The following is an 18684-nucleotide window of genomic DNA, read 5'->3' as shown; positions in this document are numbered from 1 at the left end:
AAAACAGCCATCAAAAATGATGACAGGCGAATCCTCTCATCCCTGGAGTCAAGTATAATCCTGAATGGTCACATTGAATCTTAATGGAGCCGTCTAATAGCCTCCACTTTAATCTGGCTTCCAGATACAGCGCGTGGAGTGCTGATCTGTAATGCACTACAGGAAACAGGTCAGCTGGACAGATTGAGACTAATGGTTCAGTCATGTGATTTACAGCTGTGTGCCAGAATGACTCAACTACAAAAGAAAAACATAACTTCTGAACTAGGAGAAGATTAAACATTGTTTATTCCTTCTTTTTGGTTTACAAACAAAAGGCACCCATTGATATTTTTTGAGGAGTGTCACATTAAAATGAATGACAAGAATCCCTTTCCCCAACTTCTGAGAGTAAAGAGTGGGGCCGATATTCATCACTGCGCTCAAAGTAGGAGCGATTAAACAGGCCTCCCCTCAAGAACCTCACATTTTAAAAAACAAACACTGAAACTAAATCATTTTAAATGCATTCACAACCACTGATGAAAACTTTATTCTGCACCTTAAACGTGCCCTGCGATCAGCTGATCATTTAAAAAGGCCAAATAAAACTACCGCTCCTCCTTTGATGCAGGCGATAAATACTCAGGCCATCGAGTCTTTTTAAAACCCCCGAAAACACATTTTAATCTTTTTGTCCCTCCCCTCTATGAAGAGTAGGGTTCTGCTTAATTGCATTTTTTTTCTGCCAGGTTAGGAGAGCTAAAGTTGTTTCATGTAAGAGATTTTGATCTCGAGTCTGTTGGAAATCGATTGCTATGAAAATGAAACCACAGTAGAAATGGCAATAATTGCAGTTCCTCAAATGGCCACTTGAGGCCGGCTCAACGCAATATCCAAACTTAGCATCTTATGAAGAAAATACTTTTTAAAACTGCAATCATGTTTAAAGATATGCACTTAAGTGGCCGTTCCTTTGTGTTCAGTTTTCTGCCAAGTTATTTTAAGCTACCCAAACATTAGCATAACATTTGACCTTTGGCACTTTGCCAAGTTATCTAGCCATTAACAGCAGTAGCATCACTTTTCCTGCTCAACCTTTTATCCAAATATGGTCACATCCCGTTTCAAAGAAGTCAGTGGATGTTGGCACTGTGGCTACATCTTTTATCTACAGTCTATGGATACTTCTCAAGTCCCAAAATATAATTTAGGTTAGCTTAAAGGAAACGGGCATCACCTACTCTATCAAAACGTACAAACGTCTGTTATGCATTGTGTTACGTTATTTCTTTGCCAAATTTCTGCTGCAATCAGGTTTGGCCCCGCAGAGACTACTCTGGTGGCTGGATTTCTTTTTGGACAGAGGCACACTAAACATTTTTCCCTAAGCTAATTAGCTGCTTGTATGACATTAAATTCCTCTAACATGCACCAAAAAAAAAAAAAAAAAAAAATCTTGCAAGCAAGCTTATATCACAAAAATGTAAATGTGCCAAAGAAAAACTTTGGTTGTTGCAAAATAATGCTATAACGCAATGCAATTCCTAAACTGTTCAAAGCTGTGATTTCAGAGGTTTACAATCGTTTCAATGCTTGTGTGCAATGCCCTGTTTTAACAATCCACTGGTAGGATTCAGTAGTTCCTGACATCAGAAGTGAGAAAGCCCTGAATTAGACATGGCGTCGCTTTATTTCCTCTCCCTCCCCCCACCACACTAAACAAGAACAGTCATAATCACACCAGAGACTTCACACCCTCACAAGGAAACAGAGTTAAGCAAGAATTCGTCACATGGCCCCTCAGCTTTTCCCATATCAAAATCACAGGCAATTACAGAATTTTTCAGAGCTGTCATTTCAGTCAGGGAGAATCTGACTGAGCAATGAAGTCAGGCTGTTGAATGTCTACTACATTCAGTGATGGAAAAAGTTAAAATGTGCATGTATATACAAAGTCATATGACGAGCAACTTGTAACAGCCAAATTCAGCATTTAATCTACGGCATTTACTTTTTTTTTTTTTCTTTTTTTTTTTTTAAACAGGTTAAATTTCTTTTTTTTAAATTTTATTTTAAATATACAGCAGCTGAAGTTGGTTCAGTTAGCTCTTTATCAGTAAACTAGTCACAATGTTATCAGCATAAAAATACATCTGTTGTGTTATATGTCGTCTACCTAAATAGAGTTATACAGAAAATAACTAGAAAACAGATCTGATTGCTTTCTTTTCACATTATCTTGACAAAAGTTCAGGCACAATTCAGGTTTGAGTCTTGGACTTTCATACGATCTATGCAAAATGACTCATGCTGTGAGATTTGGGAGAAGGGGGGAAAAAAATAAATCACACTCCTCAGTGACTCTGGCACGACAAACATGTAGGTGCTTGAAATCTCTATGGCCTAAGATGCAAGCAAACGGCACGCAGTCACACCCTGCTTCATTAAAGCTCGGGGGGAGACAAACATAACAGTGCACAGATTAGCTTCAGTTCCAACAATGTAAGACTTGACATGGCAACGAATGGTCCAAGAGGTTATAAACAGCAGCAACAGAATACAGTATGTCCCGCAAAGTTACTCTAACACATGCACACACAAGCACTTGCAAAGAAAAACGACTTAAACCCTTCACAATGATGGCGAGCTACAATTAGTGCTACCTGAAAAGTAGTGTACTAAAAGAACAGTGTGGAACTCAAGATTTGTACCGGTACAAGAGCGTTTAATTTCCAAGAATTCGAGAGGAAAGAAATAACCATCTCACCCCCACCGTTTTACAGAGCTATGAGCATGTTAGCCAAGATACATTTTGGCAAAAGTGTAGCTTAATAACCTTCAGACATGATTTAAAACAAAAAAGGAAACTGAAGAAGAAGCCGGATATCTGCTGATGCAAGAACCGTTGGTTTGTAGGCACTGGGTAAAGCCACTACAGTACAATCTACATTGTGCTTTGCTGTAATTAGGGAGTCTGCCACCGTAGTCCACTGGGGGAACATGCAGAGGTGCATCATTGCTGACAGTTTCTTTCTCACAAGCAGCGAGAGGGGGCTAAAGGCCATTCTTTTTGTGGGACATAAAAATCAGCATAAGCAAGCCCCTCCCGTGTTTATACTTCAGTTTCCACAAGCCATCGCTGCAAATGTCACGTGTTAGCTAAAATGGCTTCGCTCTTGGGGTTAGGAGGTCATGACAGAGTTAAACAGTGATCCCTAGGTCAGCCGGTCCCTGAATAAGCCTCTTAAAATGTCAAATCAACCAACTGTTTAAGCATCTAGCAAACGCTGCTGTCAGGTGAAAAAAAACAAAACAAAAAAAAAACCCTGATTCTTACAGACTGCTTTTAAAAAACGTTCCATACCATAAAAATGACACGAACCACAGACAAGCTGGAAGAAAAACAGCAAAACCAGTTATCTTTTCAGATGACAAATATACAACTTACACTTGCAACTTAAAACATATCTGACGCGACTGAAGCCTGGACTGATTCAAAACCAGCTGGGGATTTTTGCAGCAGCATCATCCAATGCATAGCTTCGTTTTGCAGGAAGACAGCCAGGCGAGCACAAAGATGCGAGATGAGCAGGTTTAGAGGTTTAGAGAAGGTTGCTCTTGGGTAAAGCTGGCGCCGAGGAGGAGGACCGGACATGCTGGGAATGAACAGAACAAGGCTTGAAGTTCCAACTAGTCCAAGTGCTGTGAATCGGAGCTGTATGGTGCAATAAATCCATGCACTGAGTTTCTATGAAATGCCAGAGATCCAGATAGCCAACAGACCCCTGTGAACTCCAGGCTTGTCAGGTAGCTCCACCTGTATTTGAGTTGTTAAATGGTTTGGTGGTGTCAATGAAAAGAGACCAGAGACGGATGTTTTTATTGTTGTTGTTTTTTTTTTTTTCCCTCCTTTTCCAAGCACTTTGAACAAAAGCACCTTTCACCATCCACAGCCAGTCTTTTCTTAATTTCTTTTCTCGCTCCGCCTCGCAACCCGCCACCACGTCCCTCGGTCATTATCTCATGGTCGAAGAAGCTCGGAAGTAGGACAGGAATTTGAAGCAGAGGCTCACCACAAAGTACCAGATGTTTCTGGCCATCTGGGATCGGGCGATGAATATGCGCCAAATAAACACCACCAGGATGGTGTTGAAGGTGTAACGAATGTTCCTCAGCCTGGAAATAAAACAGATTGTGAGACATGCGATACACCACCTTAGACTCTGTTTCATATTGATAATGTGTCATTTCCAGTGAATGCTCTATAATCTATAAACAATCTAATAATAACCTAATTAATAAGATTCACAGGCGTTAAGACATGCTTGTAAACTGTGTATAAGCGACCAGCCAAAACAGTAATACCATATACATCACACTGTCCTGCAATGGTCGAGTGCAGCATGTACCAAAGTCCTGTACACTGTACAAGAACTAGGACACTGGTGTCTATACCCTGTGTACTCTTGTATCAGTATAATAAGAGTGAGTTGGATGTGCCAAAGTAATGCTAGACAAATATTGTGTAGCCAAGTTATAACTAGTTGGCTATCTACCCCAGTGTGGGTCATAAACACATAATCCGCCCCTCCCCCCAAAACAACAACAAACCAACAAACCAACCAACAAACCAACAAACCAACAAACCAACAAACACACACACACACACACACACACACACACACACACACACAAAAAAACAAAACAAAAAACTGCATTTTTACTTTAATCAGCCAAAACAGTATTTTGATTTGTGAGCAAAAATTCTTCCATGTTAACAAGCAGACTACTGTCAGACAACCACAGCCAAAAAGAGACAGCTCAATTCTGTGATAAAGTCATCCTGAATCCTAAATTCAAAAGTCAGGCTTTTTGGAGGTCTCCTTTCTGTTGTTATGTTACAGCACATTTAAATATTGTCAATAAAAAGTTTTCAAATCCATTAACGAAAAGTTGCATACAGCAAATTTAACTGGCGATGCAGAAAAGCATCTTTTGTGTGGTGAACTTTAAAGAACCTGCCAGAGACCATCACTTTGAATGCTACTACTTCCTGTGTCTCTGTGTTGGAGGAAAGGATGACAGATTTAATTTCATAGACTTCTTACTTGTTGAGGTGTTTGCGTGCAGCAGGCAGCCCCGACAGCTCTTCATTGAGGACGTATTTTTTGGTGCCCATACAGTAATTTTCCATGTACTCTGCCCAGTGCAGCTGACGCACGTCAAAGTTAAATATCTGCAGCAAGAGAAACAAGAAACACCCTCAGTATGCTTCAGCAGCAACATTTGTTTATGCGAGATGTACTTATGACAAACCTTTATCGATTCTGAATTAACAAAAATTTAAATGAACTCTCAACAGGGGACGCTTTCATAGTAAGAAGGCTGCATTTTGGATCTGACAGTGTTCCAGCTTACTGTGGCAGTTTCTCTCTCTCTCTCTCTCTCCCCCCCCCCCACCCCCACTGGTGCCTTCTAGGAAATAATACAAGCGAGGCACTGTGTGGTCAACTGTTGGGGGACGTGGAAACAGAGTCTCTGCTTCAGTAAGGAAATTCAAGCCCTTGAATCCTCCATCTAAGGAGCTTGTATCCTCGTTAGGCGAGACAAATGCACTAAAAAAAAAAAAAAAAAAAAAAAATTCTGTGAAATTAAAAGTTTAACTTTGCTAATATAATGTAAAGCAGAGGTGTCAAACATAAGACCCGGGGGCCAGAATCAAACCACTGGACAGCTTGGAACAAGCCAAGTATTTTTAAGTTAACTGTATTTTCATAACCGTTACAGCTTCTCCTACATAAAAACATCTTTGATGGCCATTCATGCTACACCTAAATAACGGAGTAACCCATCCACTATAGAAATTTCCGTTCTTTCCAATAGAACCGCAATAAGTGAATTCATTTAATAATTTTCATAATTAGTCTGAGCAGTGAGCTACCAGAACTTTCTGTAAACTTGCACATTTCTTATTACTTTGAGCCCAAAGAGCCGTCCCAGGAGATTTCCTTCTTTGCTACAGCAACATTAGACATACATAACATTCAACATAACTGTTGAATTTGCCCTTCTTTCTTAAATTACTAAGACATCAGGGATTAAATGTGTAGCTAAAGTTCTTTACACAGGCTCATCTGAGATGAAAGTATGCTGTATGTGGCCAGCGTAACATGAATTGAAAGCATCTGAATTTTTTCTCGAAAAGACTCCACAAGACGTCAGTGTCGTAATGTTGAGTCCAGATTCCTCCAGACAGTTGCAATGCAGAACAATGATCCCGTTCACAACAAACTGACGTCAGCAGTGAATGAATCACGCTCTGCCTTACCAGCCTACTACCAGACATTATCACTCTGGCACTCCACTCTGCCACAGTGTGTAAACGACTGCAGTGTGGGCGGGGCAGGCACGGGTAACTGAGGCACGGAGTGTGAATGAAGCAGTGTGCGGAGCGATGATTAAACATTGTTTATTCATAGCGACCCTCCCTACCTTTTTATCCTCAGGGCTCATCTGGGCCAACAGCATGGCCATGTTGTCAGTGTTCCACACCCAGGAGTGACTGGTGAAATACTCCAGTACCATCATGGCTTTGTGGAGGCGAGTGATCGTCTTCATCATCCTATGGCAAACGGCATGTAGCGGAGGGGCAGTGTAAGGAAAAGACAGCAGTGTTGTGGATAAATAGTGTTTGCAGAGTAGGACCAGAAGGAAGATGAGGAAGAGGACAGGACAGATAAAGAGTGGTGGGATAAAGAGGCAGGATGAGAAGGAAAGGAGAAGAGTGTGCCAAAGTGTTTGGGAGCAGGGGCAGAGGTTAGACAGTCTAGAGAAATATTAGACTATAAAAGACGGGTACCAGAGAGAGCAATGTATTCTATAAATTAACCGTTTGCAGTCAAATTTGTTATTCCTGTATATCTCAGATCAATTTGACCTCTCCGATTACGCTATGGGCATGACTTCACTGATTTGCACATTTGATTAAGCTGATTTTGATTTAAAAAAGTGATCATTTGAGCTGTACAGTGCTATGAGATTGCATACGGTAGCCATCAGCCACAGCGTTAACGCAAATGACAGAAGAAGTGAACACTCAGTGTTACAAACCACATTCTCAAACTAGCAATGCCAAAGTCCTGGTGCCAGAAACCAAAGGTACATCCCAGCTGATGTTTGTCCATGACCAGATTGGTTAGAAAACTCAAATGAAGCAATCTGAAACTATTAGGTAGGTGGAGTTAATGCTGTGGCTGATTTATTGATCTAAACTCTGAACTTTTATTGTTCCTGTCCTGTCGAAATCTTAAAAAAGTGCCAAGAAAAAGTTTTAAGCTTTGTGGAAAACTGATTTGTCAGCTACTCCACATCATTTTCTTTTGCCAGCACTGTTTTAAAACTTTCTTACTCCTGGAGAGAACAAAGGAAGCATGTTGTAGTTTTTCCAGACAATTTAAATTCAATCGTGTAATTAATTTTATTAAACCCCAGATTTGGACATTTGGAGGTCATACTTTTTTCACAATTTTTAGTAAGGTTATAGTTTGCCTGAACGATAGGAGTATTTTCCAAACTTTTTCATAGCACTGCAAGTCAAGGTGGCAATTTCTCCCCTGCGGCAAAGTGAGTGACACAAATCAGCAAACAAATCAACTGGATTTAATCTGTTTATAGGCCAGGAGGACAGACAGTTCACTCTCAAATGAACCCATGACCCAAATTCAGCTCAGTCTAGGTCAATATTTTACCCAAAATAATTAAAAGCTCAACACAAAAATGAACTAAATCAGCTTAAGTTCCTCAGAAAATAAACTTACAGTGGAGGTGATATTGTCCTCCTGGTAACACAGATGAATCCAGTTAGGATACTTAATTAATTTTTGTGTTAGTTCAGATGGAGGTAATCAAATTTTTAGTAGGAATGATTCAAGGTGATGTTGTGATCAGTGTGCAAAGAAGCAGCCAATGTTGTTAGCAGGATAAAAGGGATCCGAGTCTTCAAATGCCACCTTTTTTGTCATCCAGTAAATTGTAAATGTTAACCACTTTTGGATCAAATTACTTCAGACGTTTCAATTTGTCATGAACAGAAATGGCAGGCTGCAACGCGAGGCCTGTAATGCTGTCTTTTTAAACTGTTACACTAATGAAGGCAGATTGATATGACTCAGATTCCTTCTGCGAACACGAATGATTCAAAGATGTGACAAACATGCATGGTTGATCAGCACACAGAAGCAGGGATAATCATTTCTTGTAGCTGGTGACAAAGCCAGTTAGGTTCAATACAAATTACCCATTCAGCCATCCATGAGTATTTCAGACAGTTAAGCACAGCAAGTTTTGTCCAATTCATTTTTCATTTATTTTTATTTATTTATTTATTTATAAATCAGAAAAAGCACTGCTGATTTTAAAACTATAAAGGTGTCACTTTTACCGTCTGAAATATTTGTGGCTTTAGAATTTAGACTAAGAATGAATTACCAATCAGTCTGCATGCAGTAGTGTTGTTTTCAGTGAGACACAAGATGTCCAACTGAGCACAACTTTCTCGATTGGTCAAGAAGTCTCGTGGTGCCTCAGCATTTTCCATGATTGGGTGAAGACCGGCGGATAATGGATGTCATGTTCACAGCATGGCTTGTTCACGAAAAAAAAGAAAAAAAGAAAAAAAAAAAAAAAAAAAAAAAAAAGGGCACGTGGCATCTTCTTTGAATTGAAAACGCATGCTCGGATACTGCCTACATTAACAGCTGACGTCAAGTAAAGACACTGCAAACATTGTTCCTTCTGCCCTTGTTTCCACCTTCCCAGAAAAAAAAAAAAAAAAAGACACATTCAGGGAGGAGTGGAGTGTGGGGAAATTGGGAGAGGCAGGGGGCAGACTGGCAGACAGGAGAGGGTTGAGGGGCAGTTGCAACCTTACCGGGGCTTCCGGCCCATCAGTGTGAGATAGCCATCATAGAGCAGGGCTGGTAGCGTGTGGCTGACAGTGGTCCAGTACTGATTAGTAAAGGGGTTGGAGCGTAGATTGACATTGGGCCTTCTGAAAGCCTGCTCTAAGGGATTGGTCTTGAAGGACATGTTTATACAGTACTCTGTAGGAGAGAGAATCACATATGACGGAACAGGAAGGACACAGAGGACGAGAAGAAAAGGAATGCATGTTCATTTTCTCCTCCTTTTGATACAAGGAAAGACGCAGGCCCACTGTAATCGTCTAATTAGCAGCACAACAGAACACTGGATCTAGTCTTTGGAAACAAAACAAGACAGTGTGAGTCCACTTTAGTCCATTTATGAGCTGGACTGAAGTGAACTTGGTGCCGAGGTTTTGGAAATCTAACTGAAAATACAAACATTAGAAAGATGCAAAGAGTGCAGAACCCAGCATGTTCAGGAGAACAGCTGGGTTATACATTCTTCACCTGCAAAACTGCACACAAGCATCTTTAACACAGCAGCACTACAGCTATGACGTTAGGCTACTTCGATAAAGGAAGGGTGACAGTGTAAGCCGGCGGAAATGCGAGTGTGTGTGTGTTTGGGGTAGGGGTTCTGTTAGAACAGCAGCGGCACGGCACATCCGAAACGGCAATGACGAGGTTACCTGGGTTCTCGTCCAATCAGCCTGAGGTACAGATCATAGAGGAAGGCCGGAGCTTTGTGGCTCACGGCGATCCAGTACTGATTGATTAGGTGATTGGATGTGAGATTAACATTGGGCCGACGGAAGGCCTGCTCAAGGGGGTTCCTCTTGAATGTGGATATTACATGGTACTCTAAGAAACAGAAGGTTGTTCAACACAAGTCATCAATGAGCAGCTTTAAGATTGCGTTTTTATGACTGGCTAGAAGATTGAGCCCTTTGGGAAAACTATACTATGCAGATATACAAAGCCACAAGGTTTGTACTGGAACTAAAAAACAAAACGTAGGATTCCTAGTTTTCAAGTGCCTTAGCTGTTAGGAAACTAGCTAGATAAAGGGTGCTAAAATAATAACAAATAATGTGAATAACTTCAGGCATCTAAAAATGGCAGCATTACAGGGGATTTATGCTTCAGTGTTAAATCTACACCACAGGTGTGTCATAACAGCAACTGATGTAACCAAATGTGCACCTCCACCACCTGTGTGCCGATCAGCCTGCAACTGCTGCGATTGGCCTGTTCAGTCCTGTTGACTCCTCCTATACATTTGAGCTACTTGTTACTGCTGTTGAATGGCTCAGTGTGAGAATAATGACACTTCACCTCAATATGAGGACTCAGACAGCAACCTGTCCAAACTATCAAAATGAACGTAAGGGATGTAGAGAAAGAAAAGAGGGGAAAACAAAAGGGACAAATTTGAGCAGTTTTCTTGTAATTTCTTTAAGTAGTCTTCAGGAACTTTTCTCCAGGGTTCTTTAAAGACATTTAAAGCTCTTCTTTGAATTTTGGGTGCCCTTTGTTCCATTCTCTGTCGAGATGATCCTAAACTTTTCCATCCAGGTTTACTGTGTGTTCAGGATCATCGTCATGCGGAAAAATGAAACTGTTGCCAATCAGATGGTACTGCATAGTGGATCAGTGTACAGCGGTACGTTTGTGTTCACAGTTACAATTTTGACAAGATTTCCAACAACACTGGGTGAAATGTAGCCACAAACCATGAGAGAGCCTCCACCCTGCTCTATAGATGGGTGTAGACACTCACTGTGAACTTTTGACCAGCTCTGTACATACTGATGATTTGAACAATAATTTCACATTTGGATGAATCACTTCATCAGACCTGTTGCCACTGGTTTTTGCTCCAGTTCTTGTGCCGTGTCCCTGTCTCACTTCTTTTATAAGTGAAAAAGCAGCTAACAAAAAAAACTTTAAAGGACCTTTAGAAAGCCTGGAGAACTGTTACTCACAACCACCAATAATAATAATAATAATAATAATAATAATAAAGAAATCTGGCAACTTGGAAGCAAACTACTTAATTGAGGGGTGGCTTGAGACTTTTGCACAGCACTGTATGCAGCAGAAGTTGTCAAGATCTGCAAACAGAGAAACTGTGTAATATCATTTAAACCCTGAGGCGAGCCTCTACATGATCTGGATAAAGTCATTTCCCTTCTCAGTTCCTATTTGAAACTGTGTCATGCTGTTATCTGTCACCTTTTTAATGCACAGTGCAACTTTAAATAAAAGGGGAGTGACTCTCAAGCTCGTTCTGTCACGGTTGCTGCCACCGTAATTCTATATATATATATATATATATATGTAAGCCCTGCACCTGGCTCAGTAATTTAACTGCCAGCACACCAGAATTCAAGTTTTAGGACATAGTGGTTATACATTTAAAAGCTTAAAACACTGCACTTAGAACAGGAGCTACAGTTTAAACCATGAAGTTTAAATGCAAAGCATTAAGAGAATTCAGCACGAATACAGGACATGATGAGATTATGAACAGTTTTCCAAAATGTGCAACTTCTATACTGGGGAAAGATGCGCTTGGGATACTTTCCTGCCCTAAATCAATAACCATAAGGGACAGGTAAACAAAAGCTTCTGCTTTGGGTGTGGCAGGCCAGGAATCAGGTTACAGTGAGGGTATATCATTAGACGCCACGTTAAAGCGCATAAGCTTCCACTGTCAGGGGCTTCCCCCCCCCTCATAGGCTGCGTTTAGGCAAGAAATTGTCTTACCGACTTCTCCCCAGCGAAACGGGTTAATCCCACCAGTTGTACAATTGTACACGGGTATGCTTTTAGGCCTGCCGTAAAAAGGGAAAGATGTCAGAGGGACTAAGATTAATTCAAAAACAGATATTGACTAAAGTTGTGTTAATATGTGGGTCTCTCACCTGTTAAGCACCTGTGATCCTGAGTACCAGCCTGCAGCCAGCGTAGTGTTGATGACCACATCTACAGGAACGAGGTCAGCCACAGCATTATTAGATGCTCTCATTGTTCGGAGGATCCCTTTACCAGCCTAAGAGGGGGTGGCGTAGAGAAAGTATTAATGCAACTGATTTGTGGAAAACACACCACAATCACAAATCACACCACAGAATTTATAACAATTAATAAATCACAACTAGCTCTTCAAAGCAAACACACGGCACAGTTGTTTATGAAACCAATCATCATGAATAACAGCAAAATTACCACCAGAATCTTAAATACTTCAATACCACTCAAAGCCCTCTGATTGTGCTGTAAATACGAGCAATCATAAAACAGTTTAGACTTCTAGACCCCACCTACAGTTATTTTTCCTGTGTACTTACTGCAATGAATATCCCACTGGGTCCATTGAAGTTATCAATCCAGCCCTGAAAGATAGAATATTAATGTTGAAACAATGCGCTTACTCACCAAAGCTAAATGACAAACAAAAGCAATTAAAATATTAAAGCTGAAATATAACTTTCAGGCAGATGTTCAACTGACTTAAAATAAATAAATAAATCACACTGCTGATTAAACTTTAGGAGAATTCCCACAATTGTGCTTGGCAAAAAGGAGAGGTGAAGAAGACCAAATTTGGGGGGGAACAAATCCAAATAATATATAAAAGACAAGAGCATGCATTGTTCTTTACCAATTTAAGGTTCTACAGTAATAATGAAAACGCAGCATAACACCAGCATCTGGAATTACTCACTGGGAAGGGCTCTTTCCAGCTGGCTCCAACTATGGAGGGTCTGACAATGGCTACGTTGAGGTCTCCAGCCTCCTGCTGCACCATATATTCGGCCAGAGATTTGGTGAAAGTGTAAGTGTTGGGATGTTCTCCAATTAGCTTGGGAGTCAGTGTAGATACCAGATCGTCATCCATCCAGCTGGACCAAGAGAGAGAGAGAGAGAGAAAAAACCCCCCCACAAGATTAGCCCTGTATTTGCTTCATTTACTCATTTAATTTTATGACCTGCAGTGCTTTCCAGTCTGTGAAGTAAACAGAAATATTGCTCATTCTCCAGTACTAATCACTGTGTGGGTGACTGCCCCAACATTATTTAAACCCAGAGAATTTCCAAAAGGCAATGACACATTCCCCTCAACACTTTGCAATAACTACGTATTGTAGGTTGTCACATCTGTCACTAGCACTACTGCTGCTGTTCAGAATAACTCGCTTCAAGCGTTAGGAAGCTACACCTCGAGGGGAGCCTTACTCACACACACAAAAAAACAAAACAAACAAAACAAAACAAAACAAAAAAAACCCCAAACCAGCAGTAATTACAGGACAAAAGTATAATAGCCAAAACAATATTCGTTTCCTTCTTTTCACTTTATTTTCCTTTAGACTTCGAATTCACCAACTGCTTAAACCTGTTTGAGTAAAATGTCATCGTCTCTTCCACGCTGCATCATGCTCTCATTACACACAACATTTCACTAACAAACACACCAGGGGAAAGGGCGAACAAGTAGTAATGAGCTACATTAAGCTCAAATTAAAGCCAAAGCAACAGAGTTCACTCATCAAAGATTACTCTAAAACTACAATGAACAAAGAAGGGATTTTGGGACGGCCGTCAACACCAAAAACATCCAAAATCTCTACAATGTGGAATTCAGAAAGTTGTGGGAATCTCAAAATGGCAACTTCCATGTTTTTGCTTTTTTATAAAAAAAAAAATAAATGGATATGTATACACATCCATTTTTTATATACAGTCTATAGATAATGTGTGTAAAGAGAACAACTGCTGAAGAAATGCACAAGTTCATTAAATGGACCAAAATACCTCATTTCATTACCAGTGCCCACAGTTTTATTAATTTATTCAGTCTGCAGCAAGTCTGCTAAGCAATACGATTTGCTCTTTTGGACTGTTCTCAAGTGTGAGAGAAAAAAAGAAAAGAAAAGGAAAAAAAGTCTCCAACAGACCAGGTGGGAAAAGAGTTTATAAACCCATATGGAAAAGATATATATAAATCTTATAAAGTTTGTATCTGTCTTGCGTGAAACTTGTATGAAAAGCATACAAGAGTGAAAACAGATATAAGATCCCTTGAAAAATTATATAAATGAAACTTGGGTCCTCAAACTATGTTTTGGATACTTACTAAAACAATATATGAAAGTAATGAGAAAGTGGCCACTTTCATGAGTAAATCATATAAGCCTTCTATGATTCACTATATGAAGTAGGCCACATCTTATGCAAGTCTTTTATAAGTTTTTACTATTTCTTTTCCATATGGGAACCCTCTCTTCCATGCAAACCACATGTGATTACACTCCTAAAAATGTGCTCAGAACAAAGAAATGCAAACACGAACAACACAATTGTCATGATTACATAACTGGAACAAGGTAAAAAGAGAAACCTGAAGAGTGAACTACGTGTGCCAACAATGCCCATCTGCTCCACCTTCCACATAAAAGCCAGAGTTGAGGCAAAAGGAAAAATGATATTCCAGCTCATTAGGTCGTTTCACTCATCACTATTCAACCGCTACACAACAGCCTCGAGCAACTCTGCCCATCCAGAAGATCAGTGTGTACTGTACACAACAAACTCTGCATGCTGTCTCTTTGCACACGCACTCAAACGTTCACTGAACAGCTCTGTACATAAAATCCCCCAGAATCATAGCACTAATCTCTACTCCACAGACTTTACTAATCTATCTTGAGCCATTTACTGTAAAGCCAGAGTTAAGCTGAAGTGCTTCGCTTTATTTCACTGGCATTAATCTTGAAATGCACTTCCTACTTGCTTTTAATCCATCAAAGTCTGAAAAAAAAGAAAGAAAAAAACTATTAAACTTAATGCTGCCGTTTAGCAATGACTGCTACGTCCTCATATCTGCACACGTGAAGCAGACGTTTGGTGTCAGTGCTGTTTGATCACATTCCAGATCAGCTTACTCCAGAGTATCGATGAGTTTTCGGTAGTCTACGGGGGGAGAGTAGACAACTTCCTCGATGAGCTCTCGGTTACAGTTGGCATAGGCTGTGGAGATGTGAATAAAAACCTCCAGGTGCTTCATCCTGTGGGCCAGGGCCAGCATCATCTGAGTGGCCAGGACATTCAGCTGCACTGCATCCCTGAGTGAAAGAGGGTAAAAGACAGGATATTACATGTCAGGAAAGCAAGACTTGATTACAGCTCCACCTAAAAATGCTTTCTTCCGTTTTGATTACATAAGGTTCACATATCTGTCATCGCAAAACACAGAAGTATCATTTAAGCTTCCACAAACAAAAGTTCCTTATCAAATGTTTACCTGGACCCCTAGTCTGACTCAAAATCTACACTACACTGATGTGCACAATTTCCTGCTTGCACACTGCCCGAAAACTTTGAACAAGAACACAAATGTCCACAATATCAATTATAAACAGCATCCAATTCCACCCATTTAGCACAAATAATTTACTCCAAGCATAATGTACCATCTCCAAAAGGCTGCAAGAGTTAAATCTCAAAGCAGCTCCAGGCGTGCTCTTTGCATGCCGGGTCAGGTGTCATCAGTCTCTGTGTGGTTCAAAACAACAGTGGGCGGTCCGTCAACATTGCTGTTTTTTTCTCGTGCCGAGCCACGCAAACACTGACTCCATCACCATTCATTTGAATAAATAACAGCTATTTAAAAAAAAAGGCAGTAGATCGCACGCACTAAGGTGCTGCCCCTTACCAGGCTCACAGAATTTAATAAGAAGAAACAAAGCTTTTAGGAGAAGCTAAAACCAGCAAGTTTTAGACAAAGAACGAAGGTGCAAGGTCAGAATATAAATGAGCAAAGCTACAATCAGGAGCCCCAAACATAAGACCATACAGCTTGAAACTAATATAGAAATTTAAAAAGAGGAAAAAAATAACTCACTTGAGTGGCTCACTAAAGCGGACAGTGGCAGCACAGTGGAAGACGATGTCAATGTTTTCAGCAAGGATGCTCTGGTCCGCTTTACTCAGATTCAGCTCCGGTTGTGTGAGGTCAGAGTTCACTGCGATGATCTTCTCTGCAAAGTCCGGCTGATCTTGTTGCAATTTTTCAAAGAGCTAAAATTGTGAAAAAAGTAAAGTCAGTACGACATGGACGTTACAGAAGACCATAACCAACTACAGGGACAAAATCCTATGACTGTCACACTGTAGAAGGACCTCTTCCTTTTTTTGAGCTAGTCACAATTTAGGATGAAGAGCTGTCACTTCTCAGACCAACCTGTTTTTCCTTGTTTTTAACATTGCATTTGGCAATATTGGAAAACTGGAAAACTGTTCCCAAAGAATGTGGTACTATCACAGTGTGGGGGGTTTCTGCATAATCTTTATCAGATGCTGCTTCATCAGCATGTTGCTGCTTGTCACTCTGCAAAATGGGCTGAAACTGAAATAATGAAACTGCGATCCCAGAGCCTGATCTGAACCCCACTGAGGACAAATTTAGGCACAAGCAAGCCACTACAGGCTCCAAACTGTGGAAGTGATGGAGTAAGAGGGGAGAAAAAGACCAAACCAGAGCAAAATGAGAAACTGCTGGATTCTCGCAAAAGCGCAAAGGCAGTCCAGCTAGAGGGCTTTCATTTTCTATGGAAGCAGTGGCAAAAATATGCAGTATAACATTTCTGTGCGCCACTTTTGGTCCGTCCGCCAGCCACAGAAGAGCCTCAAAACCATTCATCAGGTCACACTAGTGCTGGGCGATATGGAAAAAATATTTATCACAATATGAATTATTTTATATCACGATATACCACCTGACCTGTGGTCATCTGGAAAGTACGCAGTCTGTAAACAGCTAGCACAGAGGGTGCAGTCTTTGTTAATGAAATGGATGGTTACGCTCATGTAGGGCTGCGTATCTCTGCTCGTCCATAGGTCAGTCGTCAAGACATAATGCACGACACTGCAAACATCCTTCTCTACTTTGGCCCGGCATGCGTCATATAAGCGAGGCAACTCGACTTTACTGAAGTGCTTACGTACCTCGGATTAGGGCTGTGCTATATCATACCGTTCACGGTAATACCGGTGTAATTTTGGGCAACGCTAGGAAAATGAAATATCGCGATAGAATATGGGTAAAACGCGCATGCGCAGTGCCTATGTTTACATACGCACATGGCGGTGATGCAGAATGAGAAGAGCGAAAGTGGATCGTTAAATGAAACGGATGAACCAGAATTGGTTTGTAAAAATGCTGCAACTTCAGTGGTGTGGAACTGGTTTAGCTTTCGTCCGTCAGATACACAACAAAGCACTATTTTTGGTAGAGCGTGCTAGCGGGCCGTCGTTATTACCGTGTTGTTTGGAAAATACGGCACACTTAAAATCAATCCTTTGATTTTTCTGAGAATCGACAGTGCCCCTTATAATCCCGTGTGTCTTATTTATGAATTTTGGTTGTGTTTACTGACCTCTAAACGATTTTATGTGGTACACAGCGCTCGAAAATCTGTCAAATGTTTCAGTACGACTTTGCTAAGCTACGAACCCGCACTGCTTGATGGATTGTCGGAGCATTACGGCTATCGTAGGCTGGCGCCTCGCGGAGTGATACGTACTGTGCTTCAACATAATATTACCGTATTGTGTGTGTATAACCTCTTTTTAAGAGGATATTATACATGGTTATGCTGAGGATATGTCGGCCAATTTCCACTGGAAATGCCTTTTGGTTAAACTGTCAGCACGGAATTTGCATTTGCACTGTTAAATTTTTATATAACTTTGATGCACATAAAAACAGCTGCTTGTTTAAGTGAAAATACATTATTAGTGCAAAAAAACCCATCAAAGTTGTGGACTTGTAAAGTATTTTGTCTAGTGTCAATTATATCGTCAGTTATATCGTTATCGCAAATTTTCAAATGTATATCGTGATAAATATTTTTGGTCATATCGCCCTGCTCTACCTCGGATCAAGGACTTTGACGAGGTCACGAAAGCTGTCCTTCTCAACTACATAAACAGGCACAACATCGCCAGCCGGCAAAGATATTGCCGACATACTGGAGTCAATCGACAAGCGATTGTCCAGCTTCGACGCAAGGCTGTCCTTGGTGGAGATTCTTCACCGGGAATTTAAATGCTTGCGAGAATCCCTGGAGTTCAGCCAGCAGCAGGTGGAAACGCTCGCTGCTGAAAATGCCACGCTAAGGGAGTCGGTGAAATGTCTCACAGAAAATGTTACCCAGCTCAATAGAGAAAATAAAAAAAATAAAAGAAACAGTTATTGATCTACAAGCTCGTAGCATGCGTGATAACCTGGTATTTTCTGGTATTCCAGAAGCCGCTGGAGAGGACGCGGAGGCCACGGTAAAAAGCTTCATCAAAAACCACCTGAAGCTGCCGGAGGACACGGTGAAGAACATCGTCTTCGATAGGGTGCATCGCCTCGGCCCCATTCGGGCTACGGCCGGGAGACCACGTCCTATCGTGGCCAGATTCGGCCACTTCAAACAAAAGGAACATGTGAAAAGCCGCGGCAGGGAATTAAAAGGAACGGACTTCAGCGTGAACGACCAGTTCCCCAAAGAGATCCTGGAACGACGCAGGGTCCTCTTCCCAATCCGACGCGGCTTCATCCAGAAGGGCTCCCGCGCTGTCATCGCTGTGGACCGGCTGTACGTGGACGGACAGCTCCACCGCGACCCCGACATCACTCCGTGGCTGTATTAACTTCACACCAGATAAGAATCCGCTACACCCTTTCCCCATCCACTCACACTAACTTGCATTAACATCTGTT

At 41.1% G+C, this 18684-nt stretch overlaps 1 protein-coding gene across 2 annotated transcripts in view; it reads right to left on the bottom strand.

Moving 5' to 3' along the window:
- Positions 1-270: 270 nt before the first annotated feature.
- The window catches only part of far1 (fatty acyl CoA reductase 1), a 42197-nt gene continuing 23783 nt past the window's right edge, over positions 271-18684 (bottom strand). Inside the window, exons 4-13 of one of the 2 annotated variants that reach the window (XM_063477661.1) lie at positions 15817-15992; positions 14858-15037; positions 12637-12814; positions 12260-12304; positions 11834-11961; positions 11676-11743; positions 9596-9767; positions 6475-6604; positions 5091-5218; positions 271-4158 (exon numbers count right to left, since the gene is read on the bottom strand). In XM_063477661.1, coding sequence (XP_063333731.1) covers positions 3999-4158; positions 5091-5218; positions 6475-6604; positions 9596-9767; positions 11676-11743; positions 11834-11961; positions 12260-12304; positions 12637-12814; positions 14858-15037; positions 15817-15992 — 1365 coding nt within the window. In that variant the 3' untranslated portion in view covers positions 271-3998. Of the gene's footprint in view, positions 4159-5090; positions 5219-6474; positions 6605-8911; positions 9084-9595; positions 9768-11675; positions 11744-11833; positions 11962-12259; positions 12305-12636; positions 12815-14857; positions 15038-15816; positions 15993-18684 lie in introns of both variants that reach the window. The other variant, XM_063477662.1, reaches the window with a different exon arrangement.

The sequence above is a fragment of the Pelmatolapia mariae genome, linkage group LG7 (assembly GCF_036321145.2).
Source record: "Pelmatolapia mariae isolate MD_Pm_ZW linkage group LG7, Pm_UMD_F_2, whole genome shotgun sequence".
NCBI lineage: Eukaryota > Metazoa > Chordata > Actinopteri > Cichliformes > Cichlidae > Pelmatolapia > Pelmatolapia mariae.
This window is presented reverse-complemented; position numbering and strand designations above follow the sequence as displayed.